General features: G+C 42.8%; 1 protein-coding gene across 4 annotated transcripts in view; it reads left to right on the forward strand.

The window, feature by feature from the left end:
* LOC111141134 (CASP8 and FADD like apoptosis regulator) overlaps positions 1-23,357 on the forward strand; it is a 43,218-nt gene that overhangs the window by 16,764 nt on the left and 3,097 nt on the right. For 3 of the 4 annotated variants that reach the window (XM_022493484.1, XM_022493502.1, XM_022493492.1), the window contains exons 2-8: positions 1,065-1,567; positions 3,888-3,993; positions 5,521-5,656; positions 6,469-6,554; positions 10,368-10,425; positions 14,402-14,451; positions 15,193-15,274. In XM_022493484.1, coding sequence (XP_022349192.1) covers positions 1,287-1,567; positions 3,888-3,993; positions 5,521-5,656; positions 6,469-6,554; positions 10,368-10,425; positions 14,402-14,451; positions 15,193-15,274 — 799 coding nt within the window. In that variant the 5' untranslated portion in view covers positions 1,065-1,286. Of the gene's footprint in view, positions 1-1,064; positions 1,568-3,887; positions 3,994-5,520; positions 5,657-6,468; positions 6,555-8,698; positions 8,764-10,367; positions 10,426-14,401; positions 14,452-15,192; positions 15,275-23,357 lie in introns of those variants that run through there. The other variant, XM_022493510.1, reaches the window with a different exon arrangement.

Consider the following 23,357-nt stretch of genomic DNA (forward strand, 5'->3'; position numbering starts at 1 on the left):
TAGCCTGATAATTACATAAATACACTTGTACACAAATAAATACGTAGTAACAGCAATTTACGGTGGGGTTCTGTTTGCAATAATAATAATAATAATAACTATTATTATTATTATTTTTTGCTAAGATAAACTTTTAACCTTAAATGTTCTCTAATAGAAATAGACAAGGTACTCTCTCAGAGCACAAGAGATTATTTAACATAAAATATAGCAATGAAAATTTATTATTTATTTATTGCTATGAAACTTTAAAATAAACAGCGGCTGCCATTTGCAACTTAAATTTTGAAAAAGAATAGGTTGAGCTTCAATGGAACAATTAAGAATACATCTATGGCATTACCTCCCATTGCTCCCACCCAAGTCCAGCCCTGGGAGCGAGAACCTTCCCCAGAGTTTCCATTCTATTTTCTTCCTTCCGCTAATACCCTCAGGAACTCCTGTGATAATTGCTGGCTGGAAGCGCTGTTTGAGAGTGAGGGGCCTCTGCCGCTTCCGGGGGCTCAGAGTCTGAAGCCGTGATCAAAACTTGACAAGGGCCTTGGTCCAGCTAAAGGGGCCCCGTCCAGTGAGCATTCCCGATGAAGTTGTGAAAATGACCCCAGACTCTGCAGAGATTTCTGCTCAGGAGGAGTTTTAGAGCAGGAGAGGACTGGGAGAGGAGGGGTGGAGTAGTTCTGATCCCCTGTAGAAGGTCTCTTGTCAAGATTCGTATTTGTTCAAACCTACCTGGTCCGTGTCACTTCAGTTGAGAGTTAACCCTGTGACACCAGTTTTTCTAGTCCCTTTAGCTGCTTAGTCATTGGGCTTTTTCTTCTTCCTCCTCCCACCAAGATTATTCATATACCATTTAGTGATTAACCACTCTCATTTGTGATTGTCTTCGTATCGTGTTTGACATTCTCATAAATTCTGATAAAGCCTGTGGGATTTTTGGAGGATAATCTGTTTCTGATTTCACTTCCTCTAAAATTTAGGTTATCTTCTTTGTCTGGCTTGGTGTTTCAATCAGTTGCTTCTGTCTACCTTAAATAGACATTAACAAGGTATATCTAATCTGCTAGGTTAGAGAGACCAGCGAGCAAGAACCTCTACCCTGAATTGGAGACAGAAGTTACTTTGCTATGAGGACGTAAAAGATTGCCTTTTAACCACAGAACTCCATTGGAAAGGGTTTTGGAAGACATGAAGAAAACCATCAGAAATGAAGTCAGCAGCCTCATGGCCTCTTACTGACTAGAGTGGAGTTTTATTTCGACAGTTTTTTTGGAACGACACCGTGCACGATGTCTACTGAGGTCATCCATCAGGTTGAGGAGGCCCTTGATGAGGACGAGAAGAAAATGCTGCTTTTTTTGTGTCGGGACGTTGCTGCCGATGTTGCTCCGCTTAACGTCAGGGACCTTCTGGATATTTTAAGTGAGCGAGGACTGCTGTCTGCCATGGGCTTGGCTGAGCTGCTCTACAGAGTGAGGCGCTTTGATCTGCTCAAGCGGATCTTCAAGATAGACAGAAGGGCAGTGGAGGCCCACCTGCTCAGGCACCCTGGCCTTATTTCAGACTACAGGTAACTGATTGGCAATTCCCAAGGCTGGACCTGGTGAGAGGGAGTGAGGTGGTCCTGGCTTACGAACAAGAGGAATGAGGACCGTAAGAAAATGCAGGGATTGTCCCCTCCTTGACCCACAGATTCGACTGCCTTATGATGTTACTTCATTCCTTTGAAGTCTTCGAATTCTTAGACCATGTTTGCTTGAAGTAATTGGGTAGAAGATCATAAAGGAAGTGGAAGGGCTGGGTAGCATGTGTTTGCCTGATGGATAGAATGAGAGAGAGAAGAATGACTCAGAGATAGTAATTCTTGCCGTCCCCTGAATGTGCGATCTGCAGTGGTCTTTCCTAGGTTATTTTCTGTGATGTCAGACTGGCAAATTCTGAGAAAGGAAATAACAAGACTGACAGTGATCTTCCTGACCTTTGTAGAGCTCTGTGACCCCCTCCTGAGTCCGCTTTGGTCTTTCCCCTGCTGAAGCTTTTAGTGGGGTGGGCTCCCTTTCTGTGAGTTCCTCTGAGGTCCTTGCCCCCTGACACTCAGCGGGCCAGGGGTGCAGGACGAGCATCCCCCCCAATTAACCAGCTGTAGGCCCCCTTCAGTTCTGAGAGGAGTGGTCCCAGGAGTCCCCTTTAGTTTAGTTTTTCCTTCCTCCTGTTTACCTTCTACTCTCTTGGGAGGTTCAGAGAAGCACAGAAGCCATGAGAAAGGCTGCATTTCTGGAGAAAGGAAGATACCCTGTAACCTTAAATTAATGGTTCCTTTTTCTCCAGACCACCAGCTGTCAGTTGTACCAATGACACATTATGTGGAGAAGATGTGTATTACCAAGAACTCTATTAAGGAGAGCTGAAAGCGGTGTAGGCCTTGGGAAGTGTCTGCAGCTTGAGGTCTAGAGGCCTGTTTCAAGTCCCAGTGACAGACCACATGGGCTGAGCCTGCCACTGACATTGGTTGGGTCTTCCTTTTCCCACTTGTAAAGCGAAAAAAAATGACGCAACCCGATTTCACAAGTCTGTTGGTGGAGATCAGTTGTACTAATGGGGTTCGTGAAGTATTTCTAGAACTGTGCAGCACCCTCCAGATGCCCACGTTCAGTATTACTGCTCTGGTTAGTCTTCCTTGTCTTCTCCTCTTCAACAATCATACGATGTCCGTGATGCTCTTGACACGTTTTCGGAGGCACTGGGTTTCAGTGAACAAGTTAGGGCACTCTCCGTTTCCTGTCTCCTTGCTATGGTGAGTGTGGACAGTTCCTCAGAGCCTCTGGGCAGAGAGACTGGGCATTGGGATGCTAGATTCATCGATGCATCTGTTTGGTGGCCTTTGTTTTGGGTCAACACATGCCATGTGTTTGGTAAGCGCTAGAGCCATATGGACGAAGCATCGTCCATCGTCAAGAATTTAAGAGCGTGGGGCACCTGGGTGGCTCAGTGGGTTAAGCCTCTGCCTTTGGCTCAGGTCATGATCCCAGGGTCTAGGGATTGCACCCCGCATAGGGCTCTCTGCTCATCAAGGGGCCTGCTTCCCCCTCCCTCTCTGCCGGCTTCTTTGCCTACTTGTGATCTCTCTCTCTCTCTCTCAAATAAATAAATAAAATCTTAAAAAAAAAAAAATTTGAGAGCATAATGGGGAAAACAGCCTTCTGAAGCAGTGAGGACAATGTCAAGGCACTAATGCCAACCACAGGGTGTCCTGGGAGCCCAGACGGAAGTGTGATGGTGGCTCCCACTGGCGCAGAGGTGACTGACTCAGGAGGAGCCCTCTAGACCAAGACACCTATGGTCACAATCCCCAGGCTCTAGATGCCTTTTACCCTTCAAGTTCAAGAGTGGCCAGGACATCCCAGGGATGACTTCCTTTAGAAGCTCTCAACTCAAAGTATGGTCCCTGGGTCTGTGGCATCGGCATCCCCCGGGGAGCTTGTAAAGCAGAGAAGACGAGATCACTTAGAATTCTATTTCTGTCTTCCGTCTTAGTCATATATGTTCTTCACTTATTTCATCATAATGTCTGGGGGAACTAGGGGATTCTTTAGGGAAGTTTTTATTCTCTGAGTTGTTTTTAGAGCAGTTAGTTGGAAAGAAAGGTACTCTTTCCTATTGAAAGCAAGAGAAGGACAAATTCCCTTTTTGAGTTCCCTTAAGATATCTTCCTGGTGTGGCCTACGCTTTCTGTTTTATGGGGTTATATATCAAATGGGGGCCTGAACTAGCCTTTTAACCAGTTACTGGCATAGTGGAGGCATAGGCTCTTGTTTCTTTCTTTCTTTTCTTTTTTTTTTTACTAGGATGGTATCTGAATTTACTAAAAAAGAAACTTGTCTGGTTTACAGGGTGCTGATGACAGAGATTGGTGGCAATTTGGAAAACTCTGATTTGTCCTCATTATTTTTCCTCATGAGGGATTATCTTGGTCGGAAAAAGGTAGCCAAGGATAAGGTAAGTTTTCTTTTTCTTGGTTCATGTTCCCAAGAGCCTATCAGAAGGTGGGGTGTCCTTGAATAGGAAGGCCCAAGTTGAGGGTGAAGGTAGGAAGTGAGAAGAGGAAGTTATTTCCTTAATACCGTTGATAGGAAGAGAACTGGTTTCTCAGTTGAGAGGAAATAGGGTGGCCCTGGGTGTTTCTCTCATCCTTGTATTTTATCCTTATTTCTATAAAAGTCAGAGGCCTGATTTAGGCATCAGTTTCTCTCCCCCGTTTGACAGACCATCTGGGAGGGTTAGGAAGTCCCATCTGCTCGTGCTGAGTGCAAACAAGTGGGAAGCACGAGTCCACTCCCATCTTGCCCTCCCACGGCATCTGCTTCCCCTCAGCAAGCCTGAGGTCAGTGCGAAGTCATTAGGCTCCATATGGAGATGGGGTGGGAGAAGGTTCTTGTGACTCATGTATTCAGGGAATGGCAAAAGTAGAGATTTGGGGCTGGAAGCTAGGTAGCAGTCAAGATCTCAGGGATGTTCTAATTGCTGGAAAAGTGTTTAAATTCCGTGTGGCCCTATGTGAGCCTGCTGGCCTAGGGACAGGCCAGGAAAACCTCAGGTCTCTAGATTATGACAATATGTTCTTAAAGGACCTGCCTTTGAGGACTCTGGTGAGGTGTTGCTTGAGAATTTCCTCATGTTCTTTAATCATCGTAGTTTTGTTTCTGAAATCTAGGCAGACAGGGTGGCTGGATGCCCCCGTCATCAAATGGATCGAATAGGAAAGAAAATGAAAAAATAGAACTTTTGTTTGGTGTCCCCAAATCAACTTATCTGCCAATCATTTATAGCAATTTCATGCTGATGATTATTTAAAAAAATAAACATAGAGCCTCAGTAGTCAAATGTTAAACAGAAGGGAAGTTAAAACCCAAAGCGGTGCCTATTTCTGAAATATAGTTCTTTCTGAATCTCTTTGGTCCAGGGCAAGTGACTAGCTTTATACCCTAACTTTTAAATTTTACCCCCTCACACCTCCTGAGTCAGATTGAGTTGGAGTGTCCAGCATTGACTGAAATATTTTAGGAACTTCAGAATTACATCATTGGGATTTTTCTAGTAGAAACTTTGCCTCCAGCTATCTTCTTTCTTCCCCTTTTTTTAGGAAAGCCCTTAGAGTTTTTCGGTAGAATATCCGTCAGGCCTTTTGGAAGAGAATAACGGCAGGAGGATTTTATTTTTTGGCCTGCCCTCTCGTGCTACTTCTTGATGACATAATATGGCCCACGTGTCTATCCCCAACCTCCGTAGGGGCTGTCCACCAGAAGACTTTCCCACCTCTTTCTCAATAAAATCCAGGAGTGTCATTTGCTCCTGGCCTTGGAGGGACTATAAAACAGAGAGGTCTGGTTTAGTATCACCGAAGATCACGGAAGGGGCTCCCCTTGTCACATTTCCTTGCTGCTACAATCACACAGCCTGAGGTTTGCACTTGGGGCTTCAGAGTCTGCCTTCCTGACGTTTGTTTCTTGTTGGTTGCTCTCTCAGAGTTTCCTAGATCTCGTGATCGAATTAGAGAAACTAAATCTGATTGCTCCCGATCAGTTGGATTTATTAGAAAAATGCTTGAAGAACATCCACAGAGTAGACCTGAAGACAAAAATCCAGAAATACAAGCAGTCAGGTGAGTAGGATTTTGGCCTCTCTGCGGCCTAAGGAAAGTACCCTGCGCGTCTGAGGTTTGGTTGTTAAAGACTCATTTGTTGGTGGGATGGAGGGAGCAGAACCTGAGTGTCGACAGCCCCCACTAGTCTGTGGCTAGAGATCACACCCCTTTCTAGCTTTCTTATCCCAGATCTGCTGACTTCATCAGCCCATACCCATGATCGCAGAGTCTCAGCCCTCCGCGGAACGCTGCCAATAAGTTCTTAACTTTCCGGCCTTCAGGAAGGAGTCTCATTTTCTGAGCAGGCTGGCAGCATCGTGGACATGGAGGGCTTCCGAGTGCGTGCCAAGCCCTGCTGTCTTGTTCCAGTGTTGGGCCTGACCCCCATTCAACTCCGGGTGGCATCCTGTCCCTTGGGATCCCCTAGCTAAAGTTCCCTCCACAAATGGGACCAGACTTACAGCGGCCTGCTTTCTCATGCCACCCCTCCCCCATTGTCTTTTAGACTCAGCCTCCCCCGTGGGCTCTGTTAGCAGGCTACTCCCACCATAGGGTCACGGCCTCAAGGGCATAGCTGAGACCCAGGGATCTACAGACCTCCCCTCCCCCCCAGGCAACCAATAAAAGATCAAGGGTTGGTGTAGCATTTCTAGTCCTTTCTTAATGACAGTGGGGGAATCATGTGATCTGATCTTTTGAATTTGGTAAGGTAGTTAGATAAAGTTCAGGGTATTCTGAAAGATGGATGATGGACCGAACTGAGCCATTGTTGAATAGTCCTTTGACAATAACTTACACATCTTAAGTTAATACCTCTCTTCTGCTTACAGCTCAGGGACCTGAAACATGTTATACAAATGCACTCCAGGCATCATTCCCAAATTTGAGTCTTAAGGATCCTTCATGTAACTTAAGGGTGAGTCTGGAGCAAATGTACGGAATTCCAGAAACGGTTTCAGAATGCTGATAAAAGTACGCATGTTCTCATAGCATGTACTTCATTTAATGTCTGAAAAAAATGTGGTAGAAAAATACATTAAAAAAAATATGTGTACCTTCTTATGATTACAAAGCCAACCTGTGTTCATTGAGAGAATTTGGAAAATGCAGAGAAATAGAAGAGATGGAAAATAAATCACTTCTATCCTACTAACTAAAGATAATCACTGTTAATATCTTGGCAGATTTCCTTCTAGTCTTTTTTCGGTGCATGTGTGTATACCTACACGTATACAGCTGAACATTTGTAATCATTGTTCATTTGTTCTTTAGAAAATTTGAATATTAATATAAATATTAATTTTTTAAAATATAAGTAAGTAGCACATTCTCATGAACAAAAATTTCAAGATGTATTAAAAGGATTCTTTAAGTATGTTTTCTTTTATCCTAGTTCCTTTCCCCAGAGACTGCTGTGGTGAACCACTTTCTTCTGTAAACCTCCAGAAATAGTCTACGCATGCCATCTTTCACTTTTGTTTTTTTTTTTCTTTTTGTGCAAATGGGAGAACACTGTGCCCATTATCCTGCGCTGAGAATTCTTGGAAATTGTTCCATATGAATGAACCATTTGGGACCCCCTCTATTTGGTCATTGTTTTTAATGCGTTCATATGGATCTACTTTCTGATATGTCTATAGCCATATATGTATATAGCCCTTTCTTGGGTGTGTATATTTATATCATTTCCAACCTTTTGTTACTGCAGTGATTCAAAATAAATATCCTCATATTTACCTCTCTGTGCATTTGTTTATTATTGGGCTTATTTTAACAATTTCAGCAGAAGTGTTTTTGTTACTGAGTTCTATTACTGAGTAATTGATTTGTGACCGTAAATATCACATAGTAACTTCAGGCTGTTGTGTTATTAAGTGGTGCAGTATATTCTCATAATTATCCTTGGTTAGTTTTTTATTTTGAGAAGTTAATCCTAGTAGGATAGCTTCATCCTCATAAAGATTTGTAGAATTTGTAGTTAGGTCTTAGGTCACAGTGCAAGTTCATGGTTAAATTATAAAAGCTCTCATAAACATGTGTGAGGAAAACATTAACTACCCCTGTAATAGAAATAGTTCCATGAAGAATGTGAGCTGTGAGATAACGCTGAGCACTAGAATTTCAGAGCTAATTGGGTATTGAGGATTATACTGTCCAACCCCCTCATCGAACAAAAAAGGAAATTTAAGCCTAAAGTGCATTAGTGATTGCCCACCTCTGTGGACCAGCAGAACTGGGCCCAGCCCATGTTCTTCCCTCTATACCATGCTGAGTTTAATCACCTACGTGCCAGTCATGCCATAACTTAAGTGTATCTGTCATTTTTTTTTTTTTAGAATCAAATATACTTCTTTTTTGTCCTTCTGAATCTCTGTGATACCAAGTCGTGAAACAAAATTGGTTTAGGATTCAAGATCCAGATTTTCTGAGCTTTTTCTACTAGCTTATATCTGATACAAATTATACTGCCACTCTGGGTTAAAAGCTTGACATATTTTTACTACTGCCTTCCAATTTTGTTGATGAAAGTAATTATATTCACTGTCTATGTAGCCTATTGGGAACCTAAGTGTTCTGTATTTAAATTTCTCCTTTAATTTGCTCTATTGATCGATGACCCCGGTCATTAATTTGCTTAGTCTGCAGGCACTGTGGCATATGGATTCAGTGAATTTCTCATAAAATTAGGAGGTGCATACAAGAATGCAAAGTGCCTTAAAAATTGCAGGGGCATTAAATGACACACGATACAACATATTATAGAATAATAAAGTTGCGTCACTCTGCAACACGATGCTTTTTAAATCGAGCTTTGATTCGACGTTGTATTTCTTTAGTAGCTATGTTCATGTGAATGCACATCCACGTGGGGTTCCAAATTCTGTATAGTACTGTCAGCTTCTGGCTAAGTCACTTGTGATTAGTGGTAAAAAGCAACTTACATGTTTTTCTTTCATTTAGACACAAAGACAGCTGCAGACACAGCTTAATGAATAGTATACTTCTCTCTTTTGGCTAGGGTAGCTTCAGAGGAGAACTGTCATTTGAAAGCTGAACCTATCAGATGGTTGGCAGTATGTGGTACATGTACCTTACAAAGGACCTGTCATCTGAGAAGAGAAAGGGTCGGTTCAATATTTCATTTTCTGATTAATTTCATTCTAGTCCTCAGAATTGTAGTTGATTTTTTTTTTTGTATCTGATTTTTTTTTTTTTTTTTTTTTTTGGTAGCTGATTTTTAAGAACCAAGCCCACATGTGGCTTATGTGCAGCTAGGCATTAAAGAAACCCAATAACTAGACATTACAGAAAAACAATAACTAGCACTGTGGTAAGTGCTTTGTGTACATTTAATCTTCACAAAATATTATAAGATGGCTACTATTATTATCCTCATTTTGAAGATAAAGAAACAGACATGGAGGTTAGATAACTTGCTCAAGCATACAGATTTGTCTGGTCTAGACATAGCCAGGTTTGTCTGGTCTAGAACTCCCCACTGTCTTTTTTCTTTTCTTCCTTTTTTTTTTTTTAGTATAGTTGTCACAAAATGTTACCTTAGTTTCAGGTGTACAGCATAGTGATTTGACAAGTTTATACATTATGTTATCACAAGTGTAGCTACAACCATCTGTCACCATATAAGCTAATATCATTGACTATATTCTTGGGCTGTGCTTTTTGTTCCTGTGACTTATTCACTCCGTAGCTGGAAGCCTTCAACCATTCTGCCCATCCTCCCACCCCCCTCCCCTCTGGCAACCATCAGTTTGTTCTATATAGTTATAGGTCTGATTCTGCTTTTTGTTTGTTTATTCATTTTTTTTAAAGTTTCCACATATTAAGGTATTTGTCTTTCTCAGTCTTATTTATTTCACTTAGCATAATACTTTCTAGTCCATCCATGTTGTCACAAATGGTACAGACTCATCCTTTTTGTGGCTGTGTAATATTCCATTACATATATATACTACTCCATATGTAATTATTTCAATATCTATAATATATTACATATTTATGGTGTGTGTATATATGTGTATATTTTCCCTATGTGTTCTTTACTGATAGACACTTACTTAGGTTGCTTCCGTGTCTTGGATTTTGTCAGTAATGCTACAATGAACATGGGGTACATGTATCTTTTTGAATTAGTGTTTTGTATTCTTTGGATAAGTACCCAGCCATGGAATTATTAAATAGTATTCCTATTTTTAACTTTTTGAGGAAATTCCTCCATACTGTTTTCCACAGTATTTAAACAAATTTACATTCCCACCAGCAATGCCTGAGGGTTCCTTTTTCTCCACATCCTCACCAACACTTCAGAACTCCCATTCTTAATCATACCATACATTGCCTCTGTGTTAAAGGGTCAGGTAGAATGTCAGTCTGATGTTCCAACAGCTTGTTCTAACTAGAAGCTGTTCTACAATATCATAACATCGCACTTTATTGAGCTGTTTTAAAACATTCTAATAAGCTAATTTAGCATGCTGCATGTTCACTGTATTTTCGTTTTTTAAAAGAAAGAGTTGCCTTGTTCTTTGGCAATAGAATACGGGATTTATGGAGTTAACTGTTCTAGCTCTTCTTTAGATAATTTAACTGTGAATGTGATAATTTTATTTTTTTCCTGGGTAAGAATTCTATGGAGATATTTAAAGAGGTGTGATATAAAGTGACTCTGAAAAAAACTAACGGGATGTGACCTTATTCTTTATATTTGAAGCTCCAGAATGGGAGAAGTAAAGAACAAAGATTCAATGTGGGACAACTTGACCTTCAAAGTAAGGCCAATTTTTCTTTATATTCATTCTTTTTTTTTTTTTTTTAAGATTTTATTCACCTATTTGACAGAGGGAGAGAGAGATCACAAGTAGGTAGAGAAGCAGGCAGAGAGAGAGGGGGAAGCAGGCTTCCCGCTGAGCAGAGAGCCCAACACTGAGATCATGAGCTGAGCCAAAGGCAGAGGCTTAACCTACTGAGCTACCCAGGCGCCCCTCTTTATATTCATTCATTCTTTATAAATGCTTGATAACTCAAGTACAAATTGTTGCATTTTTGGGGTTGACCATTTCCTTTATCTACATATTCTGATTAAACTCTCAAAGTAGATAGCAGTTAAATTCTTAAAATGTAGCCATTGGCATTTCTAATTATTTAAAGAATTAGCTTATTTGAATGTAAATACCTCCTACTCCAACAGCTTCATCATCTTGGCTATATTTTTAAGAGATGTGCCATTTATTCCTGAAATGGAACTATAACCAGGCTATGTTAAACATTAATCTAGCCATGATAACGAACCATGTTAAATCACATATCTGGCAGCAGGAAGAAAGAAGGTTACTAGGATATTGTTTTATAGCTCAGTTTATATATATATATATTTTTTAAGATTTTATTTATTTATTTGAGAGAGAGAGAGTGAGAGCATGAGAGGGGAGAAGGTCAGAGGGAGAAGCAGACTCCCCATGGAGCAGGGAGCCTGATGCGGGACTCGATCCTGGGACTCTGGGATCATGACCTGAGCTGAAGGCAGTTGCTTAACCACCTGAGCCACCCAGGCGCCCCTAACTCAGTTTTTTAAAAAAAGAAATTATTTATTTACTCGTCAGAGAGAACTCAAGCAGGAGAAGTGGAAGGCAGAGAGAGAAACAGACTTCCCGTTGAGCGGAGATCCCGAGGCAGGACTTGATCCCATGACCCTGGGATCATGACCTGAGCTGAAAGCAGATGCTTAATCAAATGAGCCACCCAGGTGTCTCTGTTTTATAGCTCATTTAATAAATCTAGATACTCTACAGATGACATCCTTCTACTCCTAAGAAGAAACAAAAAATACAGTAAAAAACTAGTCATTTCAACCCATACGATCTCTGTCTTCTCTCTTAAATATCATCACTTGATCCCATAACATCATTTTTATTTTTTTTATTTATTTAAAAAAAAATTTTTTTTTAAAGATTTTATTTATTTATTTGACAGAGAGAGATCACAAGTAGACAGAGAGGCAGGCAGGCAGAGAGAGAGAGAGAGAGAGGGAAGCAGGCTCCCCGCCGAGCAGAGATCCCGATGCGGGACTCGATCCCAGGATCCTGGGATCATGACCCGAGCCAAAGGCAGCGGCTCAACCCACTGAGCCACCCAGGCGCCCCCCATAACATCATTTTTAAAAGGTGTATTTCTTTTGCGTGACTTGAGGCCTCCCTGAAGTGAAGGCTGAGACTCGGTCTCTCACACTGTATTGTCGCTGACTGTGCTTCAGAACTCCAGGAGGCAGGGAAAGGAGGGCTCAGTCTTTCCCAAGGAGCTTGGAATTTGTCCCTTGTGCAATGGCGATCTCGAATGTTCCAGTAGAGCAGTGGCCTGATGGAAACCTTCTTTGTGTGGCAGGCCCCTTGCCAAAATCTTCTGAGTCAGCCTCCATGCTGTCTGCCTGCATCTAGAAACTGAGAAGTTCGCCCAGATTCACCAGATGGTACTGCTCATGCCTGTCATTCCCCACCTAATACTCTGCTCTCCAGCAAAAGCTACGGAGAAGTGAATTTATTCCTGAAGTGACAGCATGTTTCTCAAAACACTGGTGAGGTGGCAAGAATTAGCATTCCAAAAGCTGTTTAAAAAGAAAGCAGGAGACCTGGTAGATTTGGACAGGAATGAAAAACAAATTGGTGTTCTTCCCATAGTGCACCCTGATGCAGGCTTCTCCTTCATTGTAATAATACTGGGCGTTATAGGCAACGGATGAATTACTGAACTCTACGTCTGAAACTAACAATGTACTCTATGTTGGCTAATTAAACTTAAATTAAAAAAAAAAAGGAATGACACAGGTGAGATGGGCGAGGCTCCCAGCGCCCATGGTGGTCCTTCAGAGAGCTAGGGACCGGCTTTTGACTGGATCTGGTTTATTTGCTAGTGAAGAAAAAAGCGTTCATATTAATTTAGACTTGCAAATAGATCTGGATTGGATGATGATGATGATGACTATAATTTATTAAGCTCTTACTAAGTGCCTTAACCCTAGATGGGCATATTACAGTTTATTTTTTATTCTTTTAATCCCTGATTGCTTAAATACAAAATGAAAAAGAGAAATTTCCTTTTAATCCCAAGTATCAGATGACCGCTGTTAACATTTGATTTATATATCTCTAGACTCTTATTTTTAAGCATACATATGTGTAAGCATTTGCACACACACGTATTTTTAAGTACGTGGGATTAGTATTATCCATGTTATTCAGTAATCCGTTTTCACTTACTATATCCTGCGTCTTTTCATGTCAAATACATAAAGATCTTTCTTATCCTTCCTAACATGAATAGTATCCATCATACGTACCATGATTTATTTAGTCCACCTCATGTTGATGGATTTTTAAGTATTTTTCTAGTTTGAGGCCATTATGAACAATTACTCGGTAGATATTTTTGCATACTTGCTCTATTATTTCCTTAGGATAAATTTCTAGAAGCAGAATGTTGGTTTAAAAGGTATTGCCAGTTGTCTTTTAAAAAGACCGTTTCTTGGGGTGCCTGGGTGGCTCAGTCGGTTAAGCGTCTGCCTTCGGCTCAGGTCATGATTCCAGGGTCCTGAGATCAAGTCCCACATCAGGCTCCCTGCTCAGTGGAGAACCTGTTTCTCCCTCTCCCTCCACCTGCTGCTCTGCCTACTTGTGCGTGCTCTCTCTCTCTCTCTCTCTCAAATAAATAAATAGATAAAAATCGTAAAAAAAAAAAATAAATGAAAAGACTTTCTTTTTTAAAATATTTTATTTTTTTGAAAAAAAAAATAAAATATTTTATTTTTTTGGAAGTAATCTCTATATCTGATGTGGAGCTTGAATTTACAATGCCAAGATACAAGAGTCACGTGCTCTACCGACTGAGCCAGCCAGGTGCCCCAAAAAGACTATTTCAACTTACACACTTGAAAGTACTCATTTCCCCCAAACTTTGAAAATACTGACATTTTCATTGCTTGTCTTTAGATGGTCTCATTTTGGTAACAATCTTATAAGGTAGATGTTGGTATGTTCATCTTAGGGATTTAAAAACGAAGTGAAACACCCTGAGATTTTAGGAGGAACCTTGCCCGAGATCACAGAGCTCCCCAGTGATACTGCTAGGGTTTGAGGCAGACATTCATGACTTCAAAACTAGTGGTTTCTCCACCTCTCTGAGCGAATGAAGTCATTTTCCGCCTTATATTATCAGCTTTAGGCTTATCTACATTTGATTGGCTCACTGTCCTCTATCTTGCCATTGCCATTTTAGTTTATGACTTTTCAATATCACTGGACTAAGAAAACACAGCCATCTGTTGCATGAGTGACAAACACAAGCACAGTTTTCCCACTCAGTAGTCCCAAAGGCTGTCCCCTGTAGGCGTTGCCCACTGTTTCAGCACAGGGAAGAAAGCTATTGATATTGTCGGGTTGTGAGGTTATTGGAGTCTCCTTATCCCTTTAAAAATTCATCAGTCACCTGGCCCTCTTCTGGAGAAAGCAAGGGAGAACCTTTTGTTTCCCCTTGCTATTTAAGCAGTTTTTCTACCTACCCCCTGTGTTTTCTTATCTGTTACATTCTTCCGTGTGAGTTTGGAACCTTGGGGCTGAGTAGAGCTGAGCAAAGAAGAAACAGTAAGGGGAAGAAAATAAGGGAAGAGAACAGCTGAGAAATTGAGGAACCCAGATAGCATGGGAGTGGGCTCAGTTCTCCTTCAGCTTTGTAAGCGATTTCTCTCTCATCCCCCAGGAGAATCAGTGAAGGCGTCCATCCAGGAGTCAGAAGCATTTCTACCGCGGGTACAGAATAAATGATCTGATTTGGTATTGTATTGTATGCACAGTATCTGTGCAGAACGCTGGTTTCTTTAAGATATCTGTCCGTTAATAATTCTTTGGGACAAGAGGAGGATGCTTCGAGTGCCGTTCTCCTGGGGACTCTCCTGGGAACTCTTCCTCCTAAGGGAGAAGCCTGGATAGAGCAAAGAGAAAAATGTTGATGTGGATTGCGTTCGTGAACTTTGGAATGTGGGGAAATCCCAGAGTGGCAGTTCTCCTCTTAGCTGAGTGATTGCTGAATTTATTAGTAGCCAGCGACACTGAAACTCGACCTGGTCTGCCTTCTTTTTTAAAGGCTGAAAGCCTTCTTCATAAGGAGCCCGTAGAAGGCCTCCTTTTGTACTGGTTTGGAAAGATACCACTTGTATAACCTCAAGTTACTGTGGAAACGTATGACCCATCCTTTCTCTCAGCTTTAAATTGTCTTCATCCTGCCGAGCTCAGTCGTGTGCAAAGAGACTGTGATTTTCATTAAAATTAAAAACTGAGACAGCTTGTCTTCGGCACATTACCTAAATAGAGAAAAAAATGTGAAATTAATGGGAAACGTCAGCTGTGGTGACTTCAGGCTGGGTCTGTTGAATGACTCACCTGGCAACAGGACGTTTGAGGAAATCCAAAAGAAAAGATGGTATGCGTGTGGGACCTTGTGGAAACAGAGCAGTGTCCAGAGTTTTTAACCATCCCTGCTTTCCTTTCCAGCACATTCCAGAGGAGAGATACAGGATGCAGAGCAAACCCCTGGGAATCTGCCTGATAATTGATTGCATTGGCAACGACGCAGGTAGGTATGGAAGCTGCGGGTTACCCGAAGGCCCACAGTGAGGTCACGGCCCAGACAATCTGTTCACAGCAAACCGCAGCGGAAGTCTGTGGCTTCCATGGCGAGGGGTGCTTTCTCATTCATGTCACAGCCTGGATCGGGCTGGAGTGAGCTTCATTCCATGGGATCCTTCAGTGACATCATCATCTGAAGCCTTGGGGTTTTGCACAGGACTCTCTGGGTCTGGGTGGTGGATGAAGGAAGCGCGTGGAGGGTCTCCCCAGAGAGTTTAGGGACCAGTCCTGAAGGTGTGGTGCCTCATTCCCACTCAACAATCCATCGGTCGAACTCCCTTGTGGGCCCTCACCTGACTACAGGAGACAAAGAACTCAGCCTGGTTGTGTGCCAGGAAGGAAAGGAAGGGATTTGGGGAGCACATGGCATTGTCTCTGGCACAAAGGTGTGATTGGCTGAAAGCTGGGGAGCTTCCGTCTTGCTTTTTCATGCTGGATGCTGCGGCCGGGAGGAGTCCTGGCATCCAGAGTGGGGGTTTAAAACGGAAGGCTTTCTGGTCCCAGTGTTATCAGATGTCCCAGCACGTCATGCAACTAGATTATGAGAGCTTTTCTGGAGAAAAATAAAAAATATTAGACATGGGTGTTCACTTAGAGGCAGTGTGTTCCTTACTTAGTTCTTTCTCCCTGGCTTGGTTGGTCGGCCTTCGTCTGTGCTACTTGTGCGTTTCTCTCGTTGGGATCTGAACTGGTTCTCTTGCTCAGCTGTTGATGTCCTAGTCAAACTGGAGCAGGCACAGGGGAGCGTCAGAGAGAATAAGAATCTCATTGTGAAAGAACACGTTTAATTATTTCTCTCTCCCTCAGAAGGGTTGATTAGCACATTTCCACAGGTTTCCTGCTTTTCAGAATTCTTGGAATGAGTCAGAGCTGTCTTTTAGGCTCACTGAAAATGTTACTATGGTGAGTTCTATGGGAAGAGAACCTAAGAGAAGGTCAAATTAGCAAATATTAGGTTGAATTTCCCAGGATTTCAGATATGATCTCATTTTCCTCATGTCCTATTTTTGGTTAGATGTGAGACATGCTGTCTCCTCGGCTATAGATAAGTGTCCTTTCTCTCTTAACCATTAGTACCAGTATAAGAATGAGAAAATATTTCTTCAGTGAGTAACTTCCTGCTTTAAAAGAGAGTATTTGTTTTCACTTTCTATTATAATCAGTTTTGTTTCATTCATTAGCCGAAAGTTCCCAACTGCAGGATGTATATCTGTTGTATGAAGAGATCATAACGCCATGACCTGCTGTGAATTTGTGACTAAACCTCAGTATCAGTGTCTACATCCCTTGCTGAGTTATAGGCCTCTTGTGCACCAGGAATGAATATGTATTTATGTTTTCCTCTATTACTAGGAGCGTAGTCACAGGTGGGTCCTGGAATATGACTGTGTGGCTTTGACTCATGGCTCTGTCATATCCTAGCTTGCGACCTTGGACAATTTTCCTAGCCTCTGAAACCTCAGTTTCTCTTCTTCTTCTTCGTCTTCTTCGTCATCTTCGTCTTCTTCTTCTTCTTTAAAAGATTAATTTGAGGGACACCTGGGTGGCTCAGTTGGTTGGGTGGATGCCTTCGGCTCAGGTCATGATCCCGGCGTCCTGGGATCAAGTCCCGCATCGGGCTCCTTGCTTGGCAGGGAGCCTGCTTCTCCCTCTGCCTCTGCCTGCCACTCTGTCTGCCTGTGCTTGCTCTCACTTCTCTCTCTATGACAAATAAACAAATAAAATCTTTAAAAAAAATAATAAAAAAATAAAAGATTAATTTGAGGGGCGCCTGGGTGGCTCAGTGGGTTAAAGCCTCTGCTTTCAGCTTGGGTCATGATCCCAGGGTCCTGGGATCGAGCCCCGCATCGGGCTCTCTGCTCCTCGGGGAGCCTGCTTCCTCCTTTCTCTACCTGCCTCTCTGCCTACTTGTGATCTTTGTCTGTCAAATAAATAAATAAGATCTTTAAAAAAAAAAAGATTAATTTGAGAGAGAGAGAGAGAGCTTGAACACAAGTTGGGAGTGGGTCAGAAGGAGTGAATCTTTAAGTAGACTCCCTCTGAGTGTGGAGGCTGACCTGTGGGATTAATCCCATGACCCATGAGATCATGACCCATGAGATCATGACTTGAGTGGAAACCAAGAGTGGGACACTTAACTGACTACACCATCCAGGCGCTACTCAGTTTCTCTTCTATAAAATAGTTCACTAACAGGAGATATCTCATGGGGAGTTTGGGGGAAGTGAATGAATTCATACTTGTAAAGGTCTGAGAGCCCATACATGACCATTTCTACAGCAAGATGAGTGGATAGTTACACTGAGTGGAATAAAGGCTATCAACAGCTTCTCACCAGTTCAGGAAAAGTTTTGCCACAAAATGAATCACGGAAAAGAACTTAATGTTTTCAGAGCTTTTGGGTTTTCTGAATTGTGGATAAGGACTTGGGCATACGTGGAAGAGAGCTCTGGGGCTGCCTGAGGTGTGCTACATGCCTCTTTGACCTGCAGTAGACAGGCTTATTATTGATACTGTTTTCTCCTAAGAAAAGCTAGTCCAGAAGAAATGACTAGTAACCATTTGTACTTAAAAAGAAGATATCGAAAAGGTAGTTTATAATTTTGAGTGAATGTGGGTTGTCCATTAAAACGCCTTGATTGGTCTCTGGAAACAAATGAAAGACTTATACAAAGTCAGTCAGACTTATACAAAGCTGACTCTACCACCACTTCCTAACTCACTCATTCTGTCCTTGTTTATAATCATCCCCCTACTTGGAGGGGGGGGAGGTGTCCCCTTTCTTCTGTTTTGTCGGGCCCCCACCTAAATTAATATCTTTACTGCAGTCTCATCTCCAGGTGTCTCAGACTGCACTGATGATCTTTCCTCTGACTGCTTTTTTTAACCTAAAACCCCACCGTACTGTGTGACATACCAGTCATTGTTTTGTGCCCATTTATAAGCTCCCCAACCAGATGATAGGCTCCTTGATAGGCTCATCTTTATTTCCCAGCATGAAATACAGTGTTTCTGCAACATAGGAAGAGGAACTTTTTAAAACATGAGTTTTGGGGTCAAGATAATTTGAGAAATGATGAATAGTTTGTTCCTCCTTTGAGATTTGCATATTGGTCTGAAAGACTGAGCAGTCCTCCTGTAAAGAAACTTAACTCCCCTTCTCACTAAGAATATCCTGCCCGACTTGGCTCTCATTTGTATGCCCTTTTTATTTTTAAGATGTTATTTTCTTTATTTGACGGAAAGAGAGCGAGAGAGCACAAGCAGGGGGAGTGGCAGGCAGAGGGAGAGGGAGAAGCAGGCTTCCTGCTGAGCAGGGAGCCCTACTCTGGGTCCAGGACTCTGAGATCATGACCTAACCAACTGAGCCACCCAGGTGCCCGCATTTGTATGCTTTATTATAATTAGAACTGGGCTCGTACAAGGTGCTCATTAAGTAGTGGTAAATGGAATGATGAGGTACTCCGCCTTTCTTATTCTATACATTGGTTTAATGGACTTCTTTTTATAGATTGTGTCAAGATTAATGCAAACTCATTTAATTTTATTTTGTTCTAAGATTTTTTTCTTAGAAAGGAGAGGGAGAAATAGACCGCCCGCGAGTGAGGAGCCTGATGTGGGGCTCGATCCCAGAACCCTTAGATTATGACCTAGGGCAAAGGCAGACACTCAACCAACTGAGCCACTTAGGCACCCCGTAAGATTTTTATTTTATTTTATTATTTTTTTAAAGATTTGATTTATTTATTTGACAGAAAGAGCACAAGTAGCAGAGAGGCAGGCAGAGAGGAAGGAAGCAGGCTGCCTGCTGAGCAGAAAGCCCGATGTGGGGCTCGATCCCAGGACCCTGGGTTCATGACCGGAGCCAAAGGCAGACGCTTAACCGACTGAGCCACCCAGGCGCCCCGTAAGATTTTATTTTTAAGTAAACTCTACACCCCAGGTGGGCTTTGAACTCAAAATCACATGCTCTGTTGACTGAGCCAACCAGCACCCCAGTGTGAACTCATTTTAGATGAAAACAAATTCTAAATGAATGGTGTCATTTTACCGTATTTAGTTTTTTTGGATTTCATCTCAATAGCCCCCAAACCTTTTGGTTGGTGCTGACCCTAGCCCTTGTCTTAACTGCAAGGCCACACAAAAACTCATCATTTTGGGAAGTTGAGGTTCACGGAGATAGGGTTGGGTCAGGACTGGGGTTTCCAGGGAGGGTGGAAGGAGAAGTGTGACTTCTGCAGTTGCTGAAGTTTTATTTTCCAAACTCAGCATCCAAGTTTTTCTTCCCCATTTGAGGGAAATGACAAGGCAGCTTCTGTGATAAGTGGGACACAGACTCCAACTGCTCACCACACGTTTCAGCGTAGGCTAGAGAGACTTCCCTGTGGAGGTCCTGTCTGAGGAGAAGCTTCCGTGAGAGAGATGTGCTGCAGGCTCCATGAGGGGCTGTCTTCATTTTCTTTTTAAAATTAATATCTTACATTTGAGTAAGGACCCATAGTTGGCAAAGTGTCTTTACAGACATCTTACGGATCCTCACAGGCACCTTTTGAAGAACATGGTATAGGCATTAGTAGTACTCACAGTAATTACAGATGAATAAACTAAGACAGTTTGTCCAAAATCCCACGGTCATTACTCTGTTGATCTTATAAATCAGACTGGGCTCTGTCCATGTTCTTGCTGGCCCAAGCAAGAAAGTTGCAAATGCCAGCTAGCATCAACCCTCCCTCTAAGATAGAGGAAAGATGTGACATTACGGGACATCTCGACGATGAGGACTTCAGGCTGTGTCTTCTGAGGTGACTGGGCTACCAGAGGGATATTTAATGGCGGCTCCATCTTGCTCTGAGGTCCCTCCAAATTGCTGTCTTTATTGGCTTTGGGGGACTGTCCCATTTTTGGCTTCACCTCCTCTTTATTCTTCTTTCTCCTGTTCTATAAGGTAAGCACTTTCTGCCCCAGACGTCAGACTCCTGTCCCCTTCCTAGTCCCTCTTTTGGCGTAAGTTAGTTTTTCTAGGACCAGGCAAGGTTCAGACCCAGCAGATAGGGAGAGGAGCCAGGATTTAAACTTAGATCTTGGGATTCCAAGACTGGTTGCTCTTTTGCTGGCCCCATGCAGCTGCCTGCTCCCTGCTGTGACAGCCCCCACTCCCGCCAGAACCCACTGGGAACCCAGAAAAGGGAAAGAGATAGAAGGCACGGGACAGCCCTTGTTCTGTCCCTGATTCCTGCACATCAGCTTGGCAAGACAGACTATGGCTTTGTTTCGGGGACTTTGGTGAGGGAGGAAATCTGTTGGTGAGGAGAGGGTTTTGAGGGCAGGCAGGCAGTCTGAGAGAAGTAAACAATCGCTTCGAGTCTGGTGTTTCTCTGTTTGCTTCTGCCCCCTGGAGGAAAGAATACGCCATGACATGTGGGTCCTCAAACCAAGACTTGGGAACGAAGCTAGTGATGGAACTGGGGTCCTTGTCTGGGTCTCCGGTCCTGGGTTCCAGCTGAGCCCGGTACTGGGTATGGAAGGCTTGCCTACACCTGCTGAGGGGCAGGCCAGGGGGCAGCGCCTTTTCTACCACACTGAGATCCTGTGGGGATGAGTGAGCTATTATTAGGTTCTCCACCCACCTGTGTATCATGTCCTTCATGTTCCTCCTAATATTTATTTATCATAGGGTTTAAAGGAGATTGGCACCTTCTTTATATGTCTCCATTATTACGTGATATATAATTCTTTTTTCTCCCCCATTTACCTGTGGGCCAGACAAAAAGTAGGTACCCTAACTACATCCTTAAGTAATGGTTATTATCATTCCCTTTTCCTGATTTACCTGGTGAATTATTTATCTAAGAATGTGTGCAAATTACTCCAAAATCTAGTGGCTTAAAACCACAATAGGAATTTATATATTATCTTTCACAGTTTGTGTGGAGCAGGAATTGAGGGGTAGTTGAGCTGGGCTGTTCTGGCCCAGAGTCTCTCGGCAGATTGTGGTCGGATCTCAGCTGGGGTCATCCGAGGGTGTGACTGGGATCCTCTCAGGAGGCTCACTCAGGTATCTGTGAAGCTGGTGCAAGGCCTTAGTTCTTCTTCATGTGAGTCTCTCCACAGCACTGCCTGAGTGTTCTCGTGACATGGTAGCTGGCTCCCCCCAGAGTAAGCTGTTCAAAAGAGAGAAAGAGCCAGGTAGAGGCTGTATTCTTTTTATGATCTGGCTTTGGAAGTCCCATAGTATCTCTTTTGCCATAGTCATTAGAAATGAGTTACAAAAAAAAAAAAAAAAAAAAAAAAAAAAAACCCGAAAAGAAAAGAAAAGAAATAAATTACCAAGCATGGTCCACATTCAAGGAGGGGAAGGGAATTACACTCTTTTTAAGGAAGGAATGTCAAAGAACTTGTGGACATATTTAAAAGTGCTGTATATGAAAAATGTGGGGCCATGATTAACCCCAGCTCTCCTGAGGGGGCAGTTCTACTAGACCCAGTGTGAACATACCCGGCTGGGTACTGCCCGTGGGCTGGGTGAATTAAATTAAGAACGCTCAAGAGAGCTCTTCTTTGTCCAGTGGCTGTTTTTTCCAGCTTTTTGTTCACCCAAGGCTGTGTTTCTTTTTCTATTTTTCTCTTCCTATTTCCTGTTAAGAAGCTGGAAGAGAAATTACAATAGCGAACTTTCACTTTTATAGTTTATTAGGGGTTGGTAAAGCTTGTAGGGCAAGAAGGCTGAAACTCTTGGTTGAAGCTATGAGTCTTTTTTTTTTTTTAAGATTTTTATTTTATTTATTTGACAGAGATCACAAGTAGGGAGAAAGGCAGGCAGAGAGAGAGGAAGGGAAGCAGGCTCCCTGCTGAGCAGAGAGCCCGATGCGGGGCTCGATCCCCGGACCCTGAGATCATGACCTGAGCTGAAGGCAGAGGCTTTAATCCACTGAGCCACCCAGGCACCCCGAAGCTGTGAGTCTTACATCATGTTGTTTCCATTTAATGCAGAGAGTTGACAATTTGTGGCAAACAGTTGTGTGGTAATTTCAGGAGAGTTACTTACCTCTCCTTTCTGTGATGCCTTCACTGGTATGAGATGGGGCCCTTTTGTCCCTGGGTAGAAGTTCTGTCTGTTCTAATTAACTCGTGTGTTGTTTAATTTGGTTTGGATGCAGTGCTGGACTTCTGGAAGACCATCGCTCAGGGGATGAAGGGAGGTGGTTACATAGTCATGAGACATGGAGAGAAATCCAGAAAAGCTGGCTAGGAGTTTTGGGTAACAACCTGAAATTGGAGATGTCTGTTTAGCTTAGGGAATAACATTTTTTCTGCTCTGCAACTGAACTAAGAAATGTAGGCATCCCTCAGACAAGGAACAGAAACTTAATGGGGTCCTCAAAGGGATGTGGGATTTTTCATGAGGAAGAGAATGTCTGTCTCTGCTGTTAGAAAGAAATAACAAAGCAGGCGATTGTATTTATTTCTCTGATGAAGGCAAGCTGAGCAGATGGGAAAGAAATGAACTGGGTAGGCTATAGAAATTTCTAGAAAATGGAAACAAGATTTTTTAAAAAAGGGAATAGAGTCCAGGAGCTTTATTTGTATTATTTCATTTAATCCTCCCCGTGTGCTCACAGGGTGGGTATTGTCACTTCCATTCAATGCTGGGGAGACCCAATTCTTTAAAGTCACGCAGCCCACAGGTGTGGTAAGGTCAGTGTTAGAAGGCAGGCTTGTCTGGCATAAAGTCTGCCTTTTCCACTGCCTTTCACTCTTCCTGCAGGCAAAGTCAATCCGGGATTCCTGGAAACTAGGAGAGGAATTCTTAGGGGCACTACAGGGAATCTTGGCTAAGGGCTCCCAGTGCTCAGTCAGAGGAAACACTGAAGCAGGTCATGAGAGGAACTGGAGAGTCTGGAAATGGTCTCAGCTTAGATGTAAGGGCCTCTGTATCAGCCCACAGCCTGTGGACATGAGGGAACTTGTGACGCGGGCCGTCCTCTCTGCAGCCGTCTGGATCTAGATTTGGATCTACGCTCTGCGAACGC

Source organism: Enhydra lutris, unplaced genomic scaffold, assembly GCF_002288905.1.
Source record: "Enhydra lutris kenyoni isolate GAN:26980312 unplaced genomic scaffold, ASM228890v2 scaffoldscaffold1, whole genome shotgun sequence".
Taxonomy (NCBI): Eukaryota; Metazoa; Chordata; class Mammalia; order Carnivora; family Mustelidae; genus Enhydra; species Enhydra lutris.